The sequence below is a fragment of the Haplochromis burtoni genome, unplaced genomic scaffold, assembly GCF_018398535.1.
Source record: "Haplochromis burtoni strain Fernald_Lab_line unplaced genomic scaffold, NCSU_Asbu1 Contig_8, whole genome shotgun sequence".
In the NCBI taxonomy this organism is placed as follows: Eukaryota; Metazoa; Chordata; class Actinopteri; order Cichliformes; family Cichlidae; genus Haplochromis; species Haplochromis burtoni.
The window spans coordinates 4,173,712-4,197,823 of record NW_024582369.1 but is presented as its reverse complement, the minus strand read 5'-3'; the positions used below and the strand labels follow the sequence as shown (position 1 = coordinate 4,197,823).

The window sequence follows — 24,112 nt, the reverse complement described above, 5'->3', positions numbered from 1 at the left end:
TATATATATAGTTAAGCCATTTAACCTGCTGATCATTCAAGGGATGAACAGACAATCCAAAATTATCAACTGAAATTGTCTTTTATGTGTGAGCACATAACTGCACCTAATTCTCAATTTTCTAGTAAAATATAAAGAAGCAAGAAGTGAGTGGGTCGAGACTTTTGCACAGTACTGTGTGAAAGTTTATTTCCCCCTGTTTGTAATTATATCTGAAATATCACTATGTGCCCAGAAATACCAAAGAGGCAATTTCTAGGAAAATATTTTATAAATATAAAACATAAATATCCAATAATGCAGTGTATTAGTGTAGCATATAATGGTGCTGGGTGGAGTAACTCTTCCTTTTAAGTGTTTAAATATATGGTGCTTCATGGCAATACGTACGTCTTTTCAATTTGTTCATCATTACTTGCTACATATTAAATAAGGTTGAGTTACCATGGTAACATGTCTCCAGAAGGCAATATGACTCTTAGGAAGGCACGTGAATGGACTAATTAGTGGAGTTATAATGTGTTGACAATAGTATTCATATTCCATACATGATGCGTGTTATGGGATTTCTCACAATGCCATGTTGTTATTATTCACACGTTCATATGTACTGAATTTAAACTCAAACATGTAAATATTTCATTGTCTGTGGTTTGGAGGTAGTAATTAAAATATCCCATTGATGCTGACTGTGTGGAGAATACTATTAGTGTCGCGGCTCATATGGTGTCAATTAATTTTCTCTCATTTTTGTCGCCTCTCTCTGCTGGTGCCCTCTCAGCATCTTCAGTGAATTTAAAGTTAAAAATATAAGTGCTGTTTCTCTGCTTTGGGTCAAAGCAGCCACTTAAAGTGAGTGATTCTGTGTGTTTTGTTGCTTCACAAACACCCATAGACACTTTTTAAAATGTAGTTTCTTTATTAGATTTGTTGCTTTGGGAAATGGGAACGCATGAGGACACGGACATTTTAATGGGCAACTTCTATGGACTGCCTTTGCATTTTACTAAGAGCTGGTGGTGCCTTTTATCTCCTAGATGCTGTGTACATAGACTTTTAGACTCGGAAATCACAGAGCCTCGGGCTCTGTCCTTCTTGCACCAGCTGATGTCTTATGAGCCACAGTAAGGGTTGGCTATATTATCAATAAACCCTAATGATGTGATTGCTCTTCCCCTGCTCCATTGTTCTCAATTAAAAGCGAGCCGTTCTCTGAGGACCACAGAGACAAACTGGTTAATGTTCCTTGGATTTTATCCTTCCAGCTCAATCAAAGCAAGGTTCTTTTGCAGTAGTTGTAATACACTCGTGATAACTTGAAACTTTATTTATAAATGTGTGTAAGACTGCTTTCTTCCATTTGCGCAACATCTCATAGAAAATCCTGTCTCAGAGTGACGCTGAAAAACTAGTTCATGCATTTATTACTTCCAGGCTGGACTACTGTAATTCATTATTATCAGGATGTCCAAAAAACTCCTGAAAAGCCTTCAGCTAATCCAAAATGCTGCAGCAAGAGTCCTGACAGGGACTAGAAAGAGAGAGCATATTTCTCCTGTTTTGGCTTCCCTTCATTGGCTTCCTGTTAAATCCAGAATTGAATTCAAAATCCTGCTCCTCACATACAAGGTCTTAAATAATCAGGCCCCATCTTATCTTAATGACCTTGTAGTACCATATCACCCTATTAGAGCACTTCGCTCTCGCTCTGCAGGCCTACTTGTTGTTCCTAGAGTATTTAAAAGTAGAATGGGAGGCAGAGCCTTCAGTTTTCAGGCCCCTCTTCTGTGGAACCAGCTTCCAGTTTGGATTCAGGAGACAGACACTATCTCTACTTTCTAAGATTAGGCTTAAAACTTTCCTTTTTGCTAAAGCATATAGTTAGGGCTGGACCTCCCTTAGTTATGCTGCAATAGACATAGGCTGCCGGGGGATTCCCATGATGCATTGAGTTTTTCCTTTCCAGTCACCTTTCTCACTCACTATGTGTTATAGTCCTCTCTGCATTGAATCATATCTGCTTTTATCCTGTCTACCTTCTCTTACCCCAACCGGTCGCAGCAGATGGCCGCCCCTCCCTGAGCCTGGTTCTGCCGGAGGTTTCTTCCTGTTAAAAGGGAGTTTTTCCTTCCCACTGTCGCCAAAGTGCTTGCTCATAGGGGGTCATATGATTGTTGGGTTTTTCTCTGTATCTATGAAGCGCCTTGAGGCGACTTTTGTTGTGATTTGGCGCTATATAAATAAAATTGAATTGAATTGAATTAAATCTATTGACTCAAGGTGCCAGTAAGAGTAGCAGCAGGATTATAGTATCACATTAGTGACACAGCCTTATATACAGTGACAAATGTAAGCGCATAAGTAGCATGCTTAATACTTTACTTATTTTTACTTTTAAACTAAAGTAACCAGGATGCTTTATCTTGGATAGAGCTTTTATACAGGTTGTTTATGTCATGGTCCTGGGTGAGTGACCCAGTGTTTTGTAGCTGTTTCATTTCATTTCTTGATTATTTGGTATTTAGGGTTGTCACTGTTAATATTTTTGGTTCTGTTCTAGTAATTCTTTTTCTCAGTTTTTGTAGTTTGAGCTCCTTCTGTTCTGTGTGACTGAGCCTGCCCTGGTCCCACGTCTCCGTGTTTCCTCCCTGTTGCCATGTCTGATGTCTTAGTGTTAAGCTCGTGTCTGTGCATACCTGTTATATTTCCTGTTTTACTTTGAAGGTCCTTGTCTTATGTGAATGTGTCTGGCTTTGCTTCCCTAGTCTCGTTAGCCCTGATTTCTCCCAGCTGTGTTTCCCTCCTGTCTCCTATTCCCTGATTACTCCACTGTGTATATAAGCCCTGTGTTTTCTTCTGCTTGCTGCTGCTTCGTCTGTGTTGTCTCCCCCAAGTCTCTCTGTGTTGTCTCCCCCAAGTCTCTCTGTGTTGTCTCCCCCAAGTCTCTCTGTGTTGTCTCCCCCAAGTCTCTCTGTGTTGTCTCCCTGTGTAACCTCTGTGAGTTTCTCCTTCTGTGCAATCAGGTTTCAGTTCAGTTTCATTAGTTTTCCCAGTTTAGAGTTTCCTTAGTTTCTGCATATGTCATCTCTGCTCCTGTCAGCTCGCTCTCATCACAACCTCGGCCTGCATTTGGGTCCTTACCTCACCTCCACACAGCTTGCCTCGTCAGCCGTGACAGTTTATAGCCCTCATTTTCTCCATGTAACGACATCAGTCATTTCCATTCAGCATTTGCTCCTTCTATCATATAAAATGCAGCTAACACGTGCTCCAGCGATACTCAGCTTGGTCCATTTTTGACTTCTGGGCTGCTAGTATTAATGCTTCACGTGCCTTCATAACCTGGTTGTACCCAACAGTTTGTTTTTGCCTCAACTAGTAAAACGAACTTGATGTTTTTAGCTGTAAAGCGAGCAGTTTTCTTGCATATTGTACAAGTGTTGCCTAAGCATTCTACTTTAGAGGTTGTTGAAGTAGCTCCCTTTTTACTAAATCATCATTGGAGGCTGACACGGCTCTCACTCTTAAACATGCTTGTCTTGTTGTTGTGCTCGCACGGCGAAGCTATATCATTAATATTTTAATATGAAACAATTTAATTACACAAAAAATTTATACCGGTATCACGCACGCTACGATATCGTCAGTCTTCAGTTTAAACTTGGGAAGTGTCATAACCCCAGTTATGACAAATGTTTCAGCGAAATAAGAGTAAAAGCTTTCATTTCCACCACAGCTGGAGGACTGTGGAAATTAGGCACGTAAGCCCATTGTTGTTCAAGATTGAATGGATCCAGTGAATTAATTCAGATGTTTGATGATTATCTGTTTATGCTCAGTCGCGTTAAAAACAAGCGGCAGGTTAACAGCGTGTTAACACGTGCGTTCCTTTTTAAATATCTCTTTTTCTAAAGAAGGCAGTAAGCATTATCCACCTCTCATTCTCGTAGTGCGCCTGTTGACTTCGGTTTTATATAAATGGAGCTGTACAGTGTTTGATCAGCAGCTGTCTTCCAGTACAGCAAACTTTGACTCCATAGTAGTTTCATCTGCTGAAAAGCAGGTAAAGCTTCTGAGTCTCTTGGAAAGATCTGACTGTGGAAATAGGCAATTACTGTAGATACAAACTGGTGAAGAATAGATTTTTATTTTATTTTTCATCTGGACTCTTTTGTCTGTCAGTTTGAGTCATCTTCAAGCTCATGGTGTCCATAAAGTACAAAAGAGGATAAAGTTGGTTGTGAATGGGGAAACAAATAAGTGGGAGATGAAAACAGTTTCCAACAGAAGAACATATTTTTTTTAGCTATTGGCAGTTTAATGGACAAAATGAAAAACATTATTCAACAGTCCATTCATAATGGACACCAGGGATGTCATTAGATGTGTTGAGACTGATGTAAAAAGCCAACACACACACACACACACACAGACACACATATATATATTCAGTAGAGAAGCACTAGAAGAGATTAGGGGTTTGTTCAACTCTGCTGCTTCAAGGTCACCCCAATTTCCAATGAAACTCCACTGCTTTTGTGAGCCTGATAGCTACAGTCGGACCTCTGGGACAGTCAGCTATAATCATTTGTTTTAACCACAGACTGTTTTATCTGTTGTCTTGTTGCATCTGTCTTGTACATTCAAATGTGAGCGTAAAATCAGCCTGTACATATGTCTTTTTGTTTTTTCTCATTTGTTTTGGCATCCATACTTTGTTAATTTGCTACAACATGAATAAACAGCAACTGCGCTGTAATGTACTTACTCCAAGCCCGAAATTCTGCTCAGAGCCACATCTGCTCTGCATATTTTGTTCTTTCTTTCTTTTTGGTGCAGTGATGGCTACACGTGGAGCTCATAATTTGGAACACAAAACTCAGAATAGCTTAACCTTCAAATGCCTCATTTTAGATGCTGACTGCATGAGGACTTTATCTCTGTGCAGAACACATGGTTAACCTTAACTACTTGTCTGACTCAGCACTTAATCCTGGTCGGGATGGAAGTGTGCCATTTTGTGTGTGTGTGTGTGTGTGTGTGTGTGCGTGCGTGTCAGTATGAGGATTTGCTTCAGTGAGACCATAAGAGGCTGTTTTGGGAGCCATACTGAGTGTTGCATCTGAAAAGCTTCTCCTTTAGTCTGTCCGCATAAACTGAGTCATGATTCAAAGCACGAATGGAGGCTGGCTGTGACTCACACTGCACCCTTTGACAGATTTGGCGAGCACACAGACGCTCAAAAAGTCGCATGCAGCAGTACCTTCCTGTCCCCTGGAAAAGCACAGGAAGCAGTAGCGTGCCAGCAGCACAAGCGGATTCTGTTTGTTCCCATGGCCGTATCATCCAAAGGTGAAGCAGCTCGTCTGGACAAGACACCCCGGAAGTGGGATGGAGAGCTGCCTCTTCAGCTAACAGACAGACACAGGAGCCCTGCTGTTCTCCCTGCTGTCTCTTTATCGCGCTCTGTCTCTTTATTTTGACGGGCCTTTCCATCGTTCGCTGACACTCGGTTCTTTTGCAGAGATGCTCACACACTCACAAGCCTACTTAAGAAAATGCTTAACCTCCTAATCTGACTCTAGAGTTTCTGCTTCCCATCATACGACCAAAGATTGGTCCGAATGCAAAACATTATCATTTGATACAAAGCGCATATTCATATCAGATTCCTCATGATCTCCTCTTCCTTTGCTCTCCCCTCAATATTTAATGCACTGCTTGTCATTTTAATCACATACACAACTTCCAGCAGCACTGGCGTGTCAACATGTATTTTCGAAGCACTCGAAGTGCCTCTACTTTTCTAACAAGTTCAGAATTTATTTATTTTTCTCCATACATTGTATTAATATTTACAACCTCACCAGGACTCAGAAATGTGCTTTGATTCCCCTCGTGTAGCCTGATGCAGATATAATGAGGCTTTGGTTTTGCATTAGACTACAACCTCCGCAGCCACTAAAATTAATAACTGTTGGCAGTTACAGAGGCACTAATATGACTCTGTGCCATGCTAAGGGTAATAGTAATAAAATTAATTACTTCAACAGGGTCAATGCATCAGTCGTGGCATATTTAAACCGATAATGAGTTGTTCCATGGTTTTTGATTTTCGTCTTCCATGCCCCCGTGTATTGATAAAGATCCATGAAGGTTACACCGGTGTTTGCCGGCTTTGGCTGAGGGCGCGCATGTGCTCTAGAGGTGCTAGCAAAGGTCTTAAGAGCTAATGAAAGATTGTGTAAATAGTGTGATGCCTGTCACTGACATTAACACAGAGGTGAGGGAAAATATAGCGTGCAGGTGTTTAATATTAATTGCACGAGAATATGTACTTGCATGTCAGTGTTGGAATGAATTTGTTTATCTTTAGGCTTCTTGATCACCCTCTCTGCTTTCTTAACAGCCTGAGATTTGAATGGAAGTTGATGCTGTTATTTTTGCACATTTTTGTACACTTTGGTGTATACGCAGTGATCATCTGCCAGTTGCTGTCTCACAGTATTACCATTTGGTCACATGGGGGTATGTACATAGGAATGGATGAAAAGCATTAGAGTAATTTTACATGTTGCACTTTTGTTCTTTTCCAACTTTTCTTGACATAAAGACACCATCAAAGGCAGCTGTTTTCCCTGTGTACTGTTTACCAGTGCATTTCCTCTTTATGTCAATCAGAGAGGACAAAGAAGCTCAACACAACTCTACACACAGACACACATTTGTAAGTCTTTGTTTCTCTCTTGTCTGCAGGGCAGAGTCAGAGCATAACCCCTGGGTGGTGCTAACCTCAGCCTTACTGACCCGCTGCAAGGGATCAGAGGTCAAAACAGACCTGGGTCAGCAGGTTGTCACCATGGTGAGATCTCTCTATAACAGCAAACACAAGCTCCCTGTGCAGGTAATCGGATAATACTCTGTATTTTTTGTTTGTGAATGTCTAGCCTTTTCTTTGTTGCAGTAAACTTGAAAGTGTGTTAAAGCAGTAAATCTTTATTTATTTCAGCAAAATTAAATTGATATGGAAATACATTCACCAAAGTACTGCATAAGAGTCCTCTTACTCACCTGTACCTCTGCATAAAATGAAAATAACAGCAAAAGAAAATTCATTTTTTATTTAATGCCAGCAACACCTTTCGCTCCAGTTAAACAAGGGCATGTTTACCACTGCGTTGCATCATCTTTTCTTTTAATAACACATAAAAAGCATTTGGAAACTGAGGATACTATTGTAGTGTTGAAAGTGAACTTTTTTCCTCCCATTCTTGCTTGCTGTGGGAGTTCTCTTCATAACAGATCAGGCTTCTTTTGTCATATTATTTTTATTCAAAGTGTGCCAAATGTTGTCAGTGCTTGAAAGACCTGGATTGCAGACAGGCCATTTCAGCACTTGCAGCTTTTTGAATTCACAGCTGCAGAAGTATGTATGGGAGTGTCTTGCTGAAACAAGCAAGAACATCTGAAAGGCAGTATGTAGATGGTACAGCAACATCAACCCTCCTACTGACGTATTTCACATACACAGACTAATTGCTGTAACCTTAAGAATGATTTACTGCAAGAAGCAAATATAATTGCAAAGCAATATCAGTTATGTAATTATTATTGGTAGCACTTTCTATTACAGCTCAATAATAAAGGGATAATAGTAGTGTAATAAGGGGGAAACAAGCTTGTAGCATGGTAAGTTATTATTATACAATTACCAAAGTAATAACCATGTACCGGTAATATCAAAGTAATATCATGGTAGTAACAGTGGTTACAGTTGAGTAATATTACCCTGAAATGTATGTAATTGGATTATAAGGGCCCCAAAACTGGGCGTAACAATGTCGAAATAGAGGTTGGTAATAAAGTGGTAATAGCAGGGTAACAAGGAAGAAACAAGAACGTAATAATGTGTCAATTTCAAAGTTATTACCAATCAATTACATGTGGTAGTTTCTGTGTAAAAAGCACAAAACTGACAGAAATAATAAATAAAAAGAAACAAAGAAAACCAGAAAACCCATACTCAAATATGATGAAACCAATCAGGGTAATTTTGAACCCCACAGAAAATAACTGAAGTAAACACAGATCCAGGCAGCGTGTCCCGAGTTTACCCCGCAGTTTTCTATACATGTTCAAAAGATCTCACCTGGGAGGCGCCCAGGAGGCATCTTGGTCAGATACCCAAACCACCTCAGCTGACTCCTTTTGATGTGTAGGAGTAGCTCCTCCAATGCTCCTTGCCCTGTCTCCAGGGCTGAGCACGAACACGCTTCACAGTAAACTCATTTCTGCCACTTGTATCTGTCATTTTATTCTTTTAGTCAATACACAGAGCTCCCGACAAACCGTAGGGTGAGGGTAGGAGCGTAGATCGACCAGTAAATCGACGGCTTCGCTTTCACGCTCTGCTCCCTCTTCACCACAACAGTGTCCTTATCACTGCCGAGACCAATTTGTCTGTCAATCCCACTCTCACTCCTTAACATTTTTAAAAAGCACTGATCAAAGGACAAATGGAAAACAATGGTGTGGCGTCATTAGGAACAAATTGAGTGGCAAAAGTCAAAAACTTGGACCCACCTATAAGGTTTAACAAAAACTATCCCTCTGGGGCATGCATGGACCCAGAGGGTCAGTAGGATGAGACTTTAATGGTGCCTTCACAGATATTAAAGTTAGCCATACCATAAGCACTAATGAACCCCATTACCATCTTTTGAACTGCCAGATACAAAACCAGCCATTCTCTGTTTCAGTCCAGAGGATGCAGGTTTATTTTTGCACTTGTGGTAAACTGATAAACTGTGTTCACTGGTTTTAAAAAGAGTTTGTGACCCCAAGCAGTGATTTCCATTACAGAATCTGTTTTTAGTGCAGTGCTGCCCGAGGGGCCCAAAATATCGTTTTCATAATTGGTTTTCAGCCTTTGGGTACAGAGATTTCTCTGGATTTTCTGAATCTTTTAATCATAATGTGTACAGCACCTTCAGTGATAGCACTATCAAGCTATTTTCAAGAATTATTATACTAATTATTTTTAAATTATTTGTATTTTTTTTCTTTCACAGAGTAGGTAACTCCTCCACATCTTTAAATCTCAAAGATTTGAATGTGTGTGGGATGCTTTTTATACTCAGTCGCGTCACTTACTTGTTTCTAATTAACCTAATTAGTCGTGAGCGCCTCTGACCTGTCTTTTTAAAATGGATTTATCTAATTATTTACTTAAGCATTACACAACTTTTCCAATTGATTGTTATCCATAGTTTTTTTTAAACATATTTCTGGCATCAAATTCAACATGAATCAATTTATTTATTTATTTTTAGTTGTGTGTTCAGATTTTTAACATTTGACGTGTCGTCTTTGTTATATTTTTACGTTTTGGGTTTTAAGTGTTTGCCAATTATTTCATGAAGCTGTTTTGTTGTTGTTTATTTACAATTCATAGTGCTCTGGGTTGTATGGGCATTTGTATTCCACTTTATGCTCCTACATTACTTCATGTGCTGTTGTGTTTAATTTATATGTAAAAGTATTCCAGTGATAGAAGATAAGCACTGACATGGGACTCTGAAAGGTGCATGATCTTTGTTTTCATCACTTACTATTTTAAAATTAGTATGGCTCCTAAACATCAGGTCATCTTTTGTCACCATTATTATATTTAGCTTGTTCACGCTCAGTAGAAACACGCTGCAGTGCCATCATTTTAACCAATATCTAAATACAGGAGGCTAAAGGTATTAAGCATGTAACCCACAGCAATGTGTTAGCATCAGCTCAGTGCTCTCTGCAGTGTACTATATGCACTAGCCTCCCATTGATATCTAACAGCTCCTAATGCTATTCATGCCCTGCTGAGCACCATGCAAGTGCTAAGCCAAATGCCATTCTGTATGTCTAGGGCCAGCTGACTGTGATATTAGTTTAGCACTAATGCTATTCAGTGTGAATAGGCTAGTGTCTGCCAGCCTGTCTAATATTAGTGTGGGATGGAGGGGTGGGAGGTGGGGGAGGCCTTTTACTCTGTTCTGAGCAGCTTTAATTTGAATCTGCTGGAATGAAACCGGCAGAGCATGGGGGAGTTAGATTGCATTGTGATATCCGTACATTACTGGATGGGACTGTGTGTCTGGCGTGTGCATGTGTTTGTGTGTAAACCTTTTTAAAAGTATTAGGTGCCTCTACATTATATGCACATCGATTAACCTTCACTGTTCTCTCTGTTTCTGCTTCCCTCTTTTCTTCTCCCTTCCTCATTTTGACTCTGTCCCCTGATTGCCTTGTGCTATTCTCATCTCTGCCTTCGCTTTTGTCGTTCACCCTCTGCCTTTCATCCATTCATTTGCACATTTATCAATTCATCTTACCCCCTCCCAAATCTGTCTTTCTCTCTCTTTTTTTCAGTGTATTAGACACATAGCTACCCTGCTGCTCCAAAATCAGCCAAGCCTCCTGCAGCCGGCACTGAAACTGATGTCTGAAAGCTGTGACGAGCAACTGCTTCAGCTGACTCTTGATAAGATCAACGGCATGAGCACAGTAAGTGTCATTGTAATAGTCTGGAGAGTTTGTGTTCAAATGGAGACACAAAGGGGTTGGCTTTATGAACTGCAGATTGGCTGGTGACATTTTTGTTGTCACTTATCCTTTAAAATTGTAAAATGTAAAAAGAAAAAGTGCTTCACGGCTTCCTGGAGCTCAAGGAGGTGTTCCAGATTTATTTTCTTCTTTTTAATCAACTGTTAACCCTTTAAAGCCAAGCATATCATAATTGATGCATGTGTTTTTGAGACTTCTACATAATCAGTGTGACTTTTTTTTACCCTCAAAAAATGATATAATTTGCATGACACATTTTCAATGACTAAATTGCAAAAATATGGCTAATGTAGCGAATGTGATACAAATTAAAACTCATATATGCAGATTAAAGTTTGATATATTTTCATATATATTTTGTCTAAAGGTTCAATGTTGTGGAAGTTTCCATTCAATAAAGCCTGCAGACAAACGGTGAGCGATCGCTAACATCTTTTAATCAAAACAAGAACAAAAACCCAAGCTTGGTGAGAGAAGCCATCGCTGGGGCAGTCGATCAGTCTCTCCTGGCATGGCCCTGCGTTTAAATACTTCCTACAGGAACAAAAGGCTGTACACACCTGTTGTCACACCTTTGGTCTTCCCCCAAAGAAAGTTCATACTCCCTTGCAATGTCTTACATTGGTTGAAGAGACAAAAGGCTCTTCCCCCCACCCTGGGTTCTTTGTGTGTGAATGCTTCCCCCAAACTTCCTGAGATACAATCACCCGGCTGTTCAATGGCATGAATAAGGTGTGTGACATTGAGACATGCTTAAACCCAGTGGCACCAAAGCATTATACAATAAAATAATATGAATAATACATAAATGAAAGAAATTCCTCTACATTCAACAAACGCTCCAATATCAAAAAATTAAAGATTTCTGGCAGTTATTTCATGGTTTAGGTTTTAAAAGGTTAAAACCCAAAAGTTTTCAGTGTGTAGTAATGGTGAAGAGCTCAAACTGTCTTAGCCCTGTCTGCCTAATAAATGGCTTAAAAAAGGCATCTAAATATCAAATTAGGTTAATGCGTAATATGAATTATTTGTTTATTAACCTTTATGGCTTGCGCTTTAGAAAAAAACTAGTGTTACCCATTGTGTTTTTGGAGCCTTAAGGTTTGCCTTTTGACCAAAAAAGTGTGACTGACTGAGAATCCAGAGACACTGCATGCTGAAAAGAAGATAATGGAAAAAGGTCTGGTCTGTTGTCTGAAAAGAGCGAAAAATTACATCCTCTTTCCCACAGTTTAAATTAAGTTCTGCTAAATAATTTCAACATCCTTACAAACCCAATTTCTCTACTTGTCAACTTGTCCTCTAGTTTTGGGAGGCCACCGTCAGATAAGAGCATAATCGTTCAAGACGGCGCAGGTCGCTCTCCACTGTTTCTTCAATCAGATAAGCAATTGTCACAAAGTGGGCTTCTCAGACCCAGCAGACCTTCTCTTTGTTCCTGGATCAGATAAGAGAAAGCCACACTATTAACTGACAGAGCCTCCATTAAATCAAACGATCAAGCTGCTATATTGGAACACCTGCTCTTAAACCTCAGTGAATAAGACAGCGGAACTGAGGAAAGTTAGGGTTGCTGGAAGTGGTGAGAGAAAGGATTTGTGATTTAGATGTGGGAAGAGAAAGTCAAATGGAGCAGGAACGGGTGTCGAGACAGAGAAATGGGATGAGAATGGAAATTACAAGGACAGCAAATGTATAAATTGTAAAGTTGAAAAGGGACCCGGGCTACAGTAGATAGCACGCGGGAAAGACAGAAAAGATAAATCAGGTAGAGTTAGAGAAGGGATATATGAATGGAGGAAGACTGGTGGCGTGTCGCTGCTTTGAGAAATAATCTTACGTCTGCCAAGTAAAAGCTGAATGAACGGGGGCATGTTCGGAGCGGCACAGAACAGTGTTCATCTAAAGATAACATCATCACAGACACAGAAAAATTATCTTACATCTAATACATCTGATAGTGTGTTGGCTCCACGCTGCTCGCTGCTCATTGTCTGCATGTGCCTAGTGCCTTTGTGCATCCCTTCAAGTGTGTGAGTATTTCTTCTGATTACTTAAACTTGCTTTGAAGGTTGTGTTCACACAAATGTTATTGCAAAAAACAGAATTTTGCAAAAAGGACGTTGTGTGCAAGTCTTGTAGTATGTATAGGCTTTGGGCATAATGAAACACTCAGTCTGATTCAGTACCAGCGCTCCTCATTGACTGTATTTGAAATCTTAACTCGAAACTCATAATTTCCATTAGGTTACAATAATTGAATAAACGAACTTAAGCTCTCGTGTGACATCGTGCACACGCTGAGAGCTGCCCACCATATTGGACGTGATACAACCAGCAGTTGTAAGGGAAAAATGTTTATTCTCAACTGGTCAGTGCTAGCTGTCATGAGGTTAAGGAAGTGGAGGCTGTACATTAATCAGAAGGTCAGTGGTTTGAATCTTAATGTTGAGGCAGTCTTGGGCAAAATACTTGTGCATTTGTGTGTGAGGGAGGGTGTGTGTGTGTGTGTGTGTGTGAATTTGAGCTAAAAAGCACTTAGGCTTAGAATAACGTGCTTGTATAAATGAGACATGTAGTACAGGGCGCTTTTAGTGCTCAAGTTGTGTAGAAAAGCAATACATAAGTACCAATCCATTCAGAAACTACGGATTTAACTAAGTGAATCACTGTAAAGCTTAAATTATTTGCAAATTCAAAACTTTCTGAGCATGAAGTGTTTCCTTAGTTTAATGGGGAGAAAAATCTCACATAAAGTACTACAAATAGTTTCTATCCATGCAGATAGATTTGCTTTTGATCTGCCAAGGGTTTAAAATATCCAGCTATACAGCAAAATATTCAACATTTTGGTTTTGGTGTATCTTTTTAAAACATCTGAAAAGTTACTTGTAAAAATGCAACTTGGGCCTTCAGAAGGAATTATCTTTGTAATCCACATTATCCTTGTAACATGCTGTTAACAGTTTTTAAATGCTTGCTCGTTTAATGCCAAGAAGTTCCAATAACATTTATTAGGTTTGTGAATAATTCATAGTGACCGGAAAATATATATTACTGGAGCTGAAGCACAGCAGGGTTAAATTGTAAACTGTCCACATAGTTAGTTACCACAGTGTGAGCTTTTTCATTTAATTTGATTGTTAGCAAGTGCAAGATTGAATGTTGGCACTGGCCGTCTCCAGCGGACGTCCTCCCTTTACACTTCAGGATATTGCAGAGCAACTCTGCATCGACACTCTGAGCCTGTGGGAGAAATTACAACACCTGCAAAGTTTGGGGGGAAAAAAAAGTAAAGTCTGCATGTCGGCAATGATGATTCTCAAAATGAAAGTTGGGTCAGCTCATAAGGTGATGTTTGCCTTCTGCACAAGCCTGAGGTCCACAAGGAAGCTGGAAATTGCAGATGCACACAGGGATCAATCCAAAAACACTGCAGCAACAGAGGAAGCTGTTCATGCACAAGAACTCGAAGGGGACGTTGGTTAAAATTGAACTGGTGATGGTTCTTGGACTCAAGGAAATTTTTGACCACACCTTGTAAAGTTCATGATGATCCACTTCTAAACGTGATGGCTTACACATAGTGTTTCTATTTTAGCAGCTCTACAAATAGCCAGAACTTATCAGGAGTTACTGTGCAGCTGCTGTTAGCAGATCAGTATCTCAGAAGGAACAGAAATAATTGATTTTGGCTCAGCTTGATCAATCAGAAAATTCACTGAGTCAACAGCCTGTTAATTGACTGCAGTTACTGTTCTGTTACTTTTGGTTTGCATTTCATTGAGATTTTGTGTTTAGCCACGCTTTGTTTCACTCCATCATACTAGACAAGGTGCTGCTGCTGTGAGTTTTATTATAGTTCTCGTTTAAATAACTAGCCCGAGGTTGCTTTTTGGTCACAGTGAACCATACATTTGTTTGCATATGCCACTCTGAGTGATTGGCAGACTTTATCTTAAAGCACTGCCTACAGTTTTCTCCTGGCAAATAGCTTTGTATCTAGTATAAATCATTGTTTACATTGTTTTACCATCAAAACCTTTTTGCCACAGCTGAAGGTCCCTGAGGTTATCATTAAGAAAAAGAGATTAATTTAGAGTTTAATTAAGAAAATGTAATTAAGGGAAATCACTTGACCTAGGAAGCGAATTCAAAACAGTAACAGATTCATCCACAGTGAGATATATGTATATGTGCAGATTTCCCTTCACTTTTCCTGTGTCTTGCGTTGCTGCTGTGTGGTAGGTGAGTAAATGGGTATGCTGAGCTCTGCAGGAGGAGACCACAGTGGGCGTTGGAGAACTAAAGAATGGAGGAAAGGAGTGGGAGTAGTGCAGATTATTTGAAAAGGAGACAAAGAAGTAGAGAGCAGGTTATGGAGAAGGGAATGTATTCTTGATGCCGAAAAATACAGTGGAGGCTTTTAATTCTCTGCTTTCACACTGTTCAAGGTGTCGGCACACAAGTCTTCAGCTGTACTCTCTTCCATATTGTCCATTTCTCTCCTCCTCTTGAAGATGTATGGAGTTGGGAGGAGGGAGTCAGGAGTTAACACCAGCCTGACTAATGCGAGTTCTCCATTCTGTCTGTAAACACACACACACACACACACACTTATACAGATTCCTCTCAGTGCTGCAGCAGTCCCTGTGCCTTTTCAGCAGCTTATGTTTTTTGTCCAGGCTTTTCCATGATTCTACAAGGCTTACATTTTCTGTGTGGCACATGTTCGAGTCACAGTGACGACAATGGCATATTCAATAGCCTCGAAACTGCGGGTCTTTAGCCAAAAACCATAACATTTTCCATCTGAAGTGGCAATAGCAGGTTGTTTTGAACCGCGGCTGTCTGTGGCTCAGTGAATTGATAAAGTTGTTGTCTGCAGATGACTGGTTTCAAAAAGAGAACCATGTAAAACTAAATTTGCTTTTGATGGCTATGATATTTTTCTGAAATGGAAAAAAAAGTTTTGTATTTCTGCGTAGATCTACAGTACTGTGCAATAGTCACCCATCATTTTATTATATTTTGATACGGAATGGGAAATGGATACAAACATACATGGAAATATAGTATATAAGGCAAAAACAGAGTTTGTATCGGCAGTGGTAGTATGTTTGGGAACATTGTCATGCTGGAAAATTAAGTTGTTAAACCGACGTGTTCCAAACAGTAGGGTACATCTTTCGCCATCTTACAATGCTGTGATTGCAGCCATTCCCCAACTCTCTGTGAATGGTACTCATGGCCTTTGATCAGTGGGTTTTGGTCAGTGGTTGTTGATCAATGGTCATGAGAATTTGCATAATTATGTTTAAGGAACTGACCTCCTCAAACCATGACAGTCTCCACTGTGTTTTACAGACAGCTGTATACACTCACTGTTGTACCTCTTTCCTGATCTTTTCTGTACATACTCATGACAATTTAAACCAAAATTTGCATTCTTCACTTCACTTTATGTCTGTCAAACTGTTATTTGTGTCATTTTTCAACAAAATGTTAACAAATCACGTTTTTGCGACAGGCTGCACGTAACAATACCAAAAGATGGCATTTAAAAATTGTCATGTGTTTGTTAGGTGTAGACACAACACTGGTTCATCCCTTGTTTCATAGATTCCTGTTTTGTTTGAGTGATTCTTAGGTGAGTTAGATGACTTGACAAACAAAAAAACATTCTTGGGAGAATGGTCAGGTACTAGGTACAGGTATAGTAGTGAAAAAGTAGCCAATGTCCAAAGAAAAACTTTGGAAGACCTTCAGAATCTCTCAGGACCTATTTTACCACTGTAAAAAATTACAAGTAAATCTGTCTCATTGGATGCAAAATATAAAGACTCAAGACTTTTGCATAGTCATGTAGTTTCTGTTGGTTTGAGTCTCAAAAGGAAAATGTACAATAATTCTGATAGTTAGGATAAATAGGCTGTTGGTTGAACAAACCAAGCACTTTAGTGGTGTCTCTGAGCTTTGAGGCTGTTTTCTGAATTTTTGCTCATGCTTTCAGTTGGATTAGAAAATCGTAGCCATTGTGAGGCTACTGAACCACTTTAGAGTAGCCACATTAGCCACAAGTGACCCGTTTGGTTCCCATGTGAAATTTTCCAGTAGCCAGAGTGCCTTCCAAAGCCTGACAGAAAAACAGCCAATCACAGGAGTGGCTCCCCAAACGCTGATCCAGTCTTGCCAAAATGATTCTGTGAAAATATTCACAGAATCAAAGAAAAGATGACATAGCCTAAACTAGATAGCTAGCTAGATAAACGTGCTGTGTAATGCACTGCTACAGTGGTTTGTGGGTTTACTTGTGTTTACCAGCCAATGATGGGCCAGTTTTAGTGGTAGTGCTTCATCTTTCCATCTTTTCTTTTTTGAATTTATTAACAGTTTTAATTCGAACTTGTGCTCCCTTGTGTATGTTTTTAATCAGTTAGAAAGAACTCAAAATCCCATTGAAAGAGTTGGATGCACCTTGTCCATCTGCCCAGTGTAGTGAGGACAAAAGGGGCATGTGTGCTTGTGTTTGATTGAGTGATTATGTGTCTAATTGCTTGTTTAAGTGGGCTTGTTTACAGCTTTTTGTACCACATTGAACCTATTAATCTAGCTCTGTTTGCTTGCAGCTCACTGCGTTGATCCCTGAACTTCCTCACCGTGTGTGTGTGTGTGTGTGTGTGTGTGTGTGTGTGTGTGTTTGTCTCCTCGTATGCGTCAGAGCCCACTTTTATTTTTATTTTTTTGGCTTTAAAGCCTCTTCTTCTGTCACTTTCAATCATGTTGTGCTGCAAGCAAGAACTGTTTGGTGTCATTTGTGTGTGCGCACACTCAGTTTGGTGCACCGCTAAAGCCTGGGGACAGCTTGGATGGAGGGATAGGAAACAGAGCCTGGAGAAGAAGAAGAGGAAAGGAGATAGTTGTGTGTTGTCTGGCATTCCAAAGAAGCTTTATGATTTAAATGATAAAAGAAGGCTGGGGCCATGCATTATGTATTAGGCATTGTACGTGTTCAGTAATTCCAATTAAGCTCTCAGCTGGGTTTAGCTCAGTGAGAAAGAGCTGAGAAGGACATATACAAGAAATGAGAGACATGCAGGGTAAGAAAGGCAAACAAGAGTTTAAAACACTGACCAAACTAATCAGGTAACGTTCAGTGGCCTCTCGGAACAAGCCAGGAAAAGACGACCTTTTTTTTTTCCTTTCGTCTTTGACGGCGCGAGACAGCAAGAAATGAGAAGGTAATAAGAGCAAGAGGGGGGTTGGACATCTGATGGCTGCAGCTCGATGTGTCAGTTCTCTTGTCACGCTGAGTGTTTGTTCACTCACTCAGAGTGCACACCAGCTGCGGGTGCGAGCACACTCACAGGAGACAGAAGATGCCTCTTGTTTACGCATCTCCGAAGAGAGAGACTGGGTGTTGTTTGAACCCTCGAAGACGGGCTTTTAACCTGATATAGATGCAACACAGCTACACCCCTATGCACAAAAATAGATCCACCTCAGGACAGGTTTTCATGTTCTCCGAGCTGTTGACCTGTGATACAGAAAGAAAGGCATGATGGATGTATTCCCTGCACAATCAGATCCTATTCACACTGATCTGTTTATTAAGACAAGACCTGGACAGACTGCAGGGGGAACTCAAGAACTCAGTGAGAGAGAGGAGAAAGGATGATGAGGGAGGAAAGGGAGAGGGAAAGAGGCAGTATATAGTCACATATACGGGTTTGTCAGAGTTGCAGCAGATGGCTAGCTGTGGAGCTGAGTCAAAGGATGATGTAGTAATTGCCTTTCACATGAAGGATCTGAGTTTAAACAGATGTTGTGGCAAGCATTCACACTGCCAAAGTGTCCCTGAATGAGATCCTGAAATCCCACGAGCTTCGCTAACCACTGGTCTTCTACTCAGCCTCACTTCTCATGCAAACATTTGCAGACCACAGGTTAGAGAGAAAGGATCACTGCCTCCTGTTTAAACACAACACAAGCAAAAAAAAACAGTTTTATATGCAGTTGGAAAATAGATGCAGCTGCATTGGTGGAAAAAAAAATATTTGGAAAGGTTTGAGCGAACAGTGCAGTTCCTCACTCTTGGACAGATGATTGGACGGAGACCAGATGCTTTGAATATGTAAAACAATACAGTGTATACAGTATAATGTACAAGAAGGATAGAAAGATTTAAAGTATTGATTGGTTTTTATTATCTGCAGCTTTTTTACAGTAGGGATAAGCACTTGAATGTGACACAGATGTTTGTGCTGTTAAAAAAAAAAAAAAGGATATGCCGTTATCTGCTCCACTTTGATATCAAGATTCCCCTCCATCCCTCCATCTCTCAGGTGCTTCTTCACATCTATTTCCAGCTCAACTGTCAATCCAACTGACTCTAAGACTCAAATCTGCTGTCTCTCTTGACACTGTCAAACAGTAATAGCCTGGGAGGTGTGTGTGTGTGTGTGTGTGTGAGAGAGAGTGAGAGTGTGTGATTCTGCATGGAGGACCAGGCCTGTGCTCGACTGATGTACTCGCTTTCTTTTTCCTTGCACAACTCCCATAACCAGAAATGCAGAGGAAAACATGATTTTTTGTGTTTATTTATTAGATTCAGTGTTTGTGCGTGTGTTTACAATATTTGCATATTTCTGTCCCTACACTGGTCACCGTGCACAGGAGCGGGGCTAGATCATTGTCCTCTAAATTCGTACACATCTCATGCAGCCACAACCAACTGCATCTGATAATTAATTTGTGTGTTGTAATGCTAATCTAGTCTCCTCTGCAGGTATGATATTTAGAGCTTCCGCAACTCTGGCGCTTTTGTTTCACACTCCCCAGTAGTTGATAGTGTGCTACATATCAGTCATAGCTGATAAGGTGTATAGCTTATTTTAGAAGCCACACGTTATCATCATTGCATTTGCTATAGGCGTGAGCTCTCATTACAGCCAGGCTCCAGCAGGTTATTTCAGTGATTAACAGGCTTTAAGGTCCAATCAGATCAAATCTGAGGTTAATCGCACTTAGAACATCAAAAGGCACTACAGAGCTGCAGAAGATGACGCCTGCAGACTTATCGTGGGTTTATGAGCCCCTGACCTTTTTTCATACCACCACAATGAGGCTGATAGATTGGGTTTTCATTGGTCAAAAATATACTGGTTGGCATAACCTGCTCAGGATTAATTGTAATGATCATAATCAGATAAAAATCCTTATCAAATACATCTCACCGGACGATTAATTACATAAACCTTGCTAGTGCTGGGGTGGACCACATTTTCCTTCAGTACTGCATTAATTCTTGATGATATAGATTTAACAAGGTGCTGAACACTTTCCTCACAGATGTTGGTATGCACATCCATGATGTCACTCTCCCATTTCACCACATCCCAACTTATTCGATAGAGATCTGACGGTGATTGTGGAGGTCTTTTGAGCACAGCGAACTCACGGTCATGTTAAAGAAACCAGCTGAGATGATTTGAGCTTAAAGGGATGGACATGGTCAGCAACAACACTTGGACAGGAAGGCTGTGGCATTTAAACAGTGCTCATTTAAATGGTGTTTACTTGGTACCAAGGGCCCAAAGTGTACCAAGAAAATCACCTTTCTTCCTAATTCTGATGCTCAGTTTGAACTTCTGTATGTATGTGGATCTCATTTTTCTCAGAAACAAACAAACAAAAAAATAGCAAAGAGAAATTAAAAATGCATGCCATGAAAGAGTTTGGGTCTTTGGAGGTTAATCTAAGATTCAATAAGTATTCCCCACATGAATAGATGAAGTACAGTAACAGTAGAAAAACTGATTTAAAAGAATTGAGTCAAGCTTATTTGGAAGAAAATACTCTAACATGCAACTTTTTCTTCCAAATAAAGGCATTTTTGCAATCTGGCTAAACATTTGTCTTGTTTGCAGCCTGTTTCATCATCTCACCTTGTGTTTCTTGCCTTGTCTGACTTTATTGACACACTGTCTATGCGTTTTCACATCTCAAGAAATCCTTTCTTCAGTGTAGTGTTACCATAACCACTTGTTCTTCAGTGCCAAATTGCACACATTTATATAAATGACACTTTTTTTCCCTACTCACACTTCTGAAGAATAAGAATCAGTTGCTCTTTTGCATGTAAATTTAAAAAAAAAGTCATCATTCGTGACATTGATCTTCCACAAAGCTCCAGAAATCCCATGTAGAACATTTGTTCAGAGTCTCTGTTCAGGTTGCAAAATGAAAAATAAAGCTGAAGTGTGAAGGTGTTTTTGAAGTGCTTCTCCTCAGTTCTGGTGTGCATTCAGCCCCTGAAAACAGTCGGTGGATTTAAAAATGTATGTATCTGACGCTCTCAGTGCATGTCAGCCATTCTCCTCTATGCCCCCCCCAAGCTCTCTTCATCATACATTTTCCACACTCCTAACCCCCGCTGTCTCTCTTGTAGTTTTTTCCTCCTTGATTCTCATTATACACGGATGACCTCCTCATCCACCTCTGTTCTAGGTTCAAAAATTTCTCAGTCTGTCATCTTTCCTTTCCCCAGCTTGTCATGATTCATCTGGTCTTGTCTCTCAATAGAAGGCCTAGAAATTAAATTAGTAGTCATGCACGTCACACTAGTCACATGCCGACTCTCTCTCATCCTTTGGCAACAGGGCAATAATGACCTGGCAGGGTTTAAAACGCATTAAATGGAAAATGCATTAAATCCACTATACTGATGTTCCTTCCCAGACCTTCTAACATTAGCACGAAGTAAAAATGACTTTAAGTTCAAAATATCAGTAATCTCCCCCTAGGAGACAATGTCATTGTAAGAGACAGCAGCTGAATAACTAATGCTTATCATCACATGAGCCAAGTGATCCTCTTAAAGGCTCTTTGTGTGTGTGTTTAAAGGAGGAATTGTCCATGCAGGGGAAAAAGATCGAGTTTTGGCTCTGCTTACCTTCTCCGCTACACTAGAGAAAACATGGGCTCCACATTTATAATTGATCTGCCTCAGCTCCAAAAATACCCCAACAAGGACACGCTGTTGTCTGCGTGTGCATGCACACAAGCGTGTAAAGTTGAGGAAGTGCAATCTTAATAATAGAGTTAGCAAACAGGTGAGAGGGTGCAGAGGAGACGGGCTGAGTCATGGAGAGACGGCCCTCTCAACCCCAGCACTCAGCCTGGCTTCTGCATGGCCTGTAAACCACTCTTAGCTGCCCTAACGGCATTTAGCTGTTTGAATTTGCATGTAATTCATTGATGTAACCAGGTGGATGATGGGATTAAAATATTATATAAAGGTCTGTTTATGACTCTATGAGCATATGCTCTAAACACTTTTAGTAAGCGAGAAGCTGCAAATAAAAGGAAAAAGAGAGGAAAAAGAGTTGTGTGTGTGTGTGTGTGTGTGTGTTGGATTGGTGGTTGCGAGAAGCTGTGTGTGATCGAAAGCACATGCGAGAAAAATGGCGGTCAGCCGCGGGTCAACACAGGATGTGACCTGACACTGAAAGTGTAACATTGTAATCATACAACATTCAAAGGTTCCTGCTGCCGCGGCTGCATTGAGCTACAAAACCTTATTTCTGCAAAACGCAGTGGATGGTACAAATTCAACTCCACCAGCTGCTTTCAGTCTTCAGTCAGCCAGTAGATGTTTAGGGTTGATACCTGGAAGAGAAATTGGATACATTCATTCAAAATTTTTGGCTGTTTATCTTGACACGTGTTCTTTTCAGGGATAAAAAAAAAAAACAGGATCACAGTTTAAAAGGAAACTTAGTTTCTCTTGATTCTATCCTCACATGTGTGTTTACACGTTCTCCTCCCCTTTTCTTCTTCCTCCAGGAGACGGCTTCCTCCTGCGATGAAGAGCTCCTTTCCTTGCTCCTAGATGCTGGGCTCCTGGTAGGCTGCGTCTCCTCAGCCCTGTACCCCCTGCTAAGCTCCCACATGCTGTCGCACCAGCAGGAGGGCGGTTGGGATGTGGAGAAAGCCGCCGCTGAGCTGATGGCGGCGGGCCACGGGCCTGAGGCAGGTTCCCTGTTGCTGGCTCACCGCGGAACCCACCCGGCCCAGTTCACCTTCAACTCCGCCTTGGCCGTTCTCGAGAAGTGGCTGTGAAAGGAGACGGGGAGACAGTTTGGACCGCAGCCACAGAGCGCTGTCGTAACCTAGCCTTAGGGAAAGAGTAGGAAGATGCCGAAAAAGGACTGGAATTAGATTGGAACGAGATCTGAAGAAGCAAAACTAAAAGCAGTCAATACCTCTACATTTAGTTCTCTAATCAGGTTTGAGGTTCATCAACAGAAGACATTTCAATAGCGCTGTCATCTGTGAAGGTATAAGAGAGGATACCTTTAATCCTGAAACATCTGCTCAATTAGAGAGACGATCTTTCACACACAGAAACAACCTCTGCTGTCACTCAGTCATGGATGAACGTTGAGACCGAGGCCTAATCACAGAATGCAACGGCTGCTCGGATTTATTTGTGTGTGCGTCGTGTCCTATTGTGTGATAAAGTAATTGAGCAGTGGGTAGCAGTGGGTGGATATTAGCCTATTGTTCCGTGACAGGTTTGCCTCTTTAACGTCCCATCGTTAAACACCCTGCCTCTGCTCCATTGTTTTCCCCCTAATAATGTCTAATTAATTCCTTCTAAACAAATTAGCCCCGCAGCTGCCCCCGTGCTGAGTGTACGGATGCACAAATACTATATATGACACACACCAGTGAAGTTATGTAAAGCTTATAATGATGAGGAATAAACGTGCACGCACGTGTGTGTGTGTGTGTGTGCGTTGATGTTGTTAGGTTGCTTTGTTTCATTTGAATAAATAAAAGCGTAAAATGCGACTATTTTGTCCCACCTTTTAGAACCGAAATAAAGAAAACTGATGAAAAGGAGCGATTGTATTATTTTCATTTTTTATTGTATTGTGTTTCTTTATTCATGGTGGAAGAGTGCACAGATGGGTAACGTTTCTTATCAGTATTTTTAGTTCTCTTTTTAATTGAATGGGCTTTAAGATTGTATCCGCCTCATATAATGAATGCACTCAAAACATTTGCATCATAATTACAGCATTTTGAGGAGTGATTTGCAGGGCAAAGATTTAGAAAATGAAATCCAAACCCCTGGTTTATTTATTTATTTTCTGTCAAAGCATTGGAAGTATGATTTTTATTTTTAGGCTGCCTTCCAAATTAAACCAAAAGAGCGGTGCTCGCTGCAGGTCCCCAGAGCAGCAAATGAACTTTCTCCCTCGCACAGAAAATCACTTTAATGAATACAGGGTTTGGATACTGATTGTTTCTCTTCATATGCATGTCCTTTTTGTCATGTATCATTGTGTTATGCCAGGACAAAAAAAACCCCACTGGGTCTACTTGGAAAATAATCAAATAGGAAAGTTGCAACATTCGAGTCAAAATGACATGATTCTAGTTACATTGTTTGTTTGTTTGTTTTTATCTTCATAGATTTACAGTAGCGTGCACA

At 40.5% G+C, this 24,112-nt stretch overlaps 1 protein-coding gene across 2 annotated transcripts in view; it reads left to right on the top strand.

Annotated features, from left to right (window-relative positions):
- The window catches only part of nbas (NBAS subunit of NRZ tethering complex), a 175,070-nt gene extending 151,553 nt beyond the window's left edge, over positions 1-23,517 (top strand). For both annotated transcript variants that reach the window (XM_005914315.3, XM_042226834.1), the window contains 3 exons: positions 6,757-6,904; positions 10,414-10,548; positions 22,456-23,517. In XM_005914315.3, coding sequence (XP_005914377.1) covers positions 6,757-6,904; positions 10,414-10,548; positions 22,456-22,731 — 559 coding nt within the window. In that variant the 3' untranslated portion in view covers positions 22,732-23,517. The remainder of the gene's footprint in view (positions 1-6,756; positions 6,905-10,413; positions 10,549-22,455) is intronic.
- The last annotated feature ends 595 nt before the right edge of the window (positions 23,518-24,112 follow it).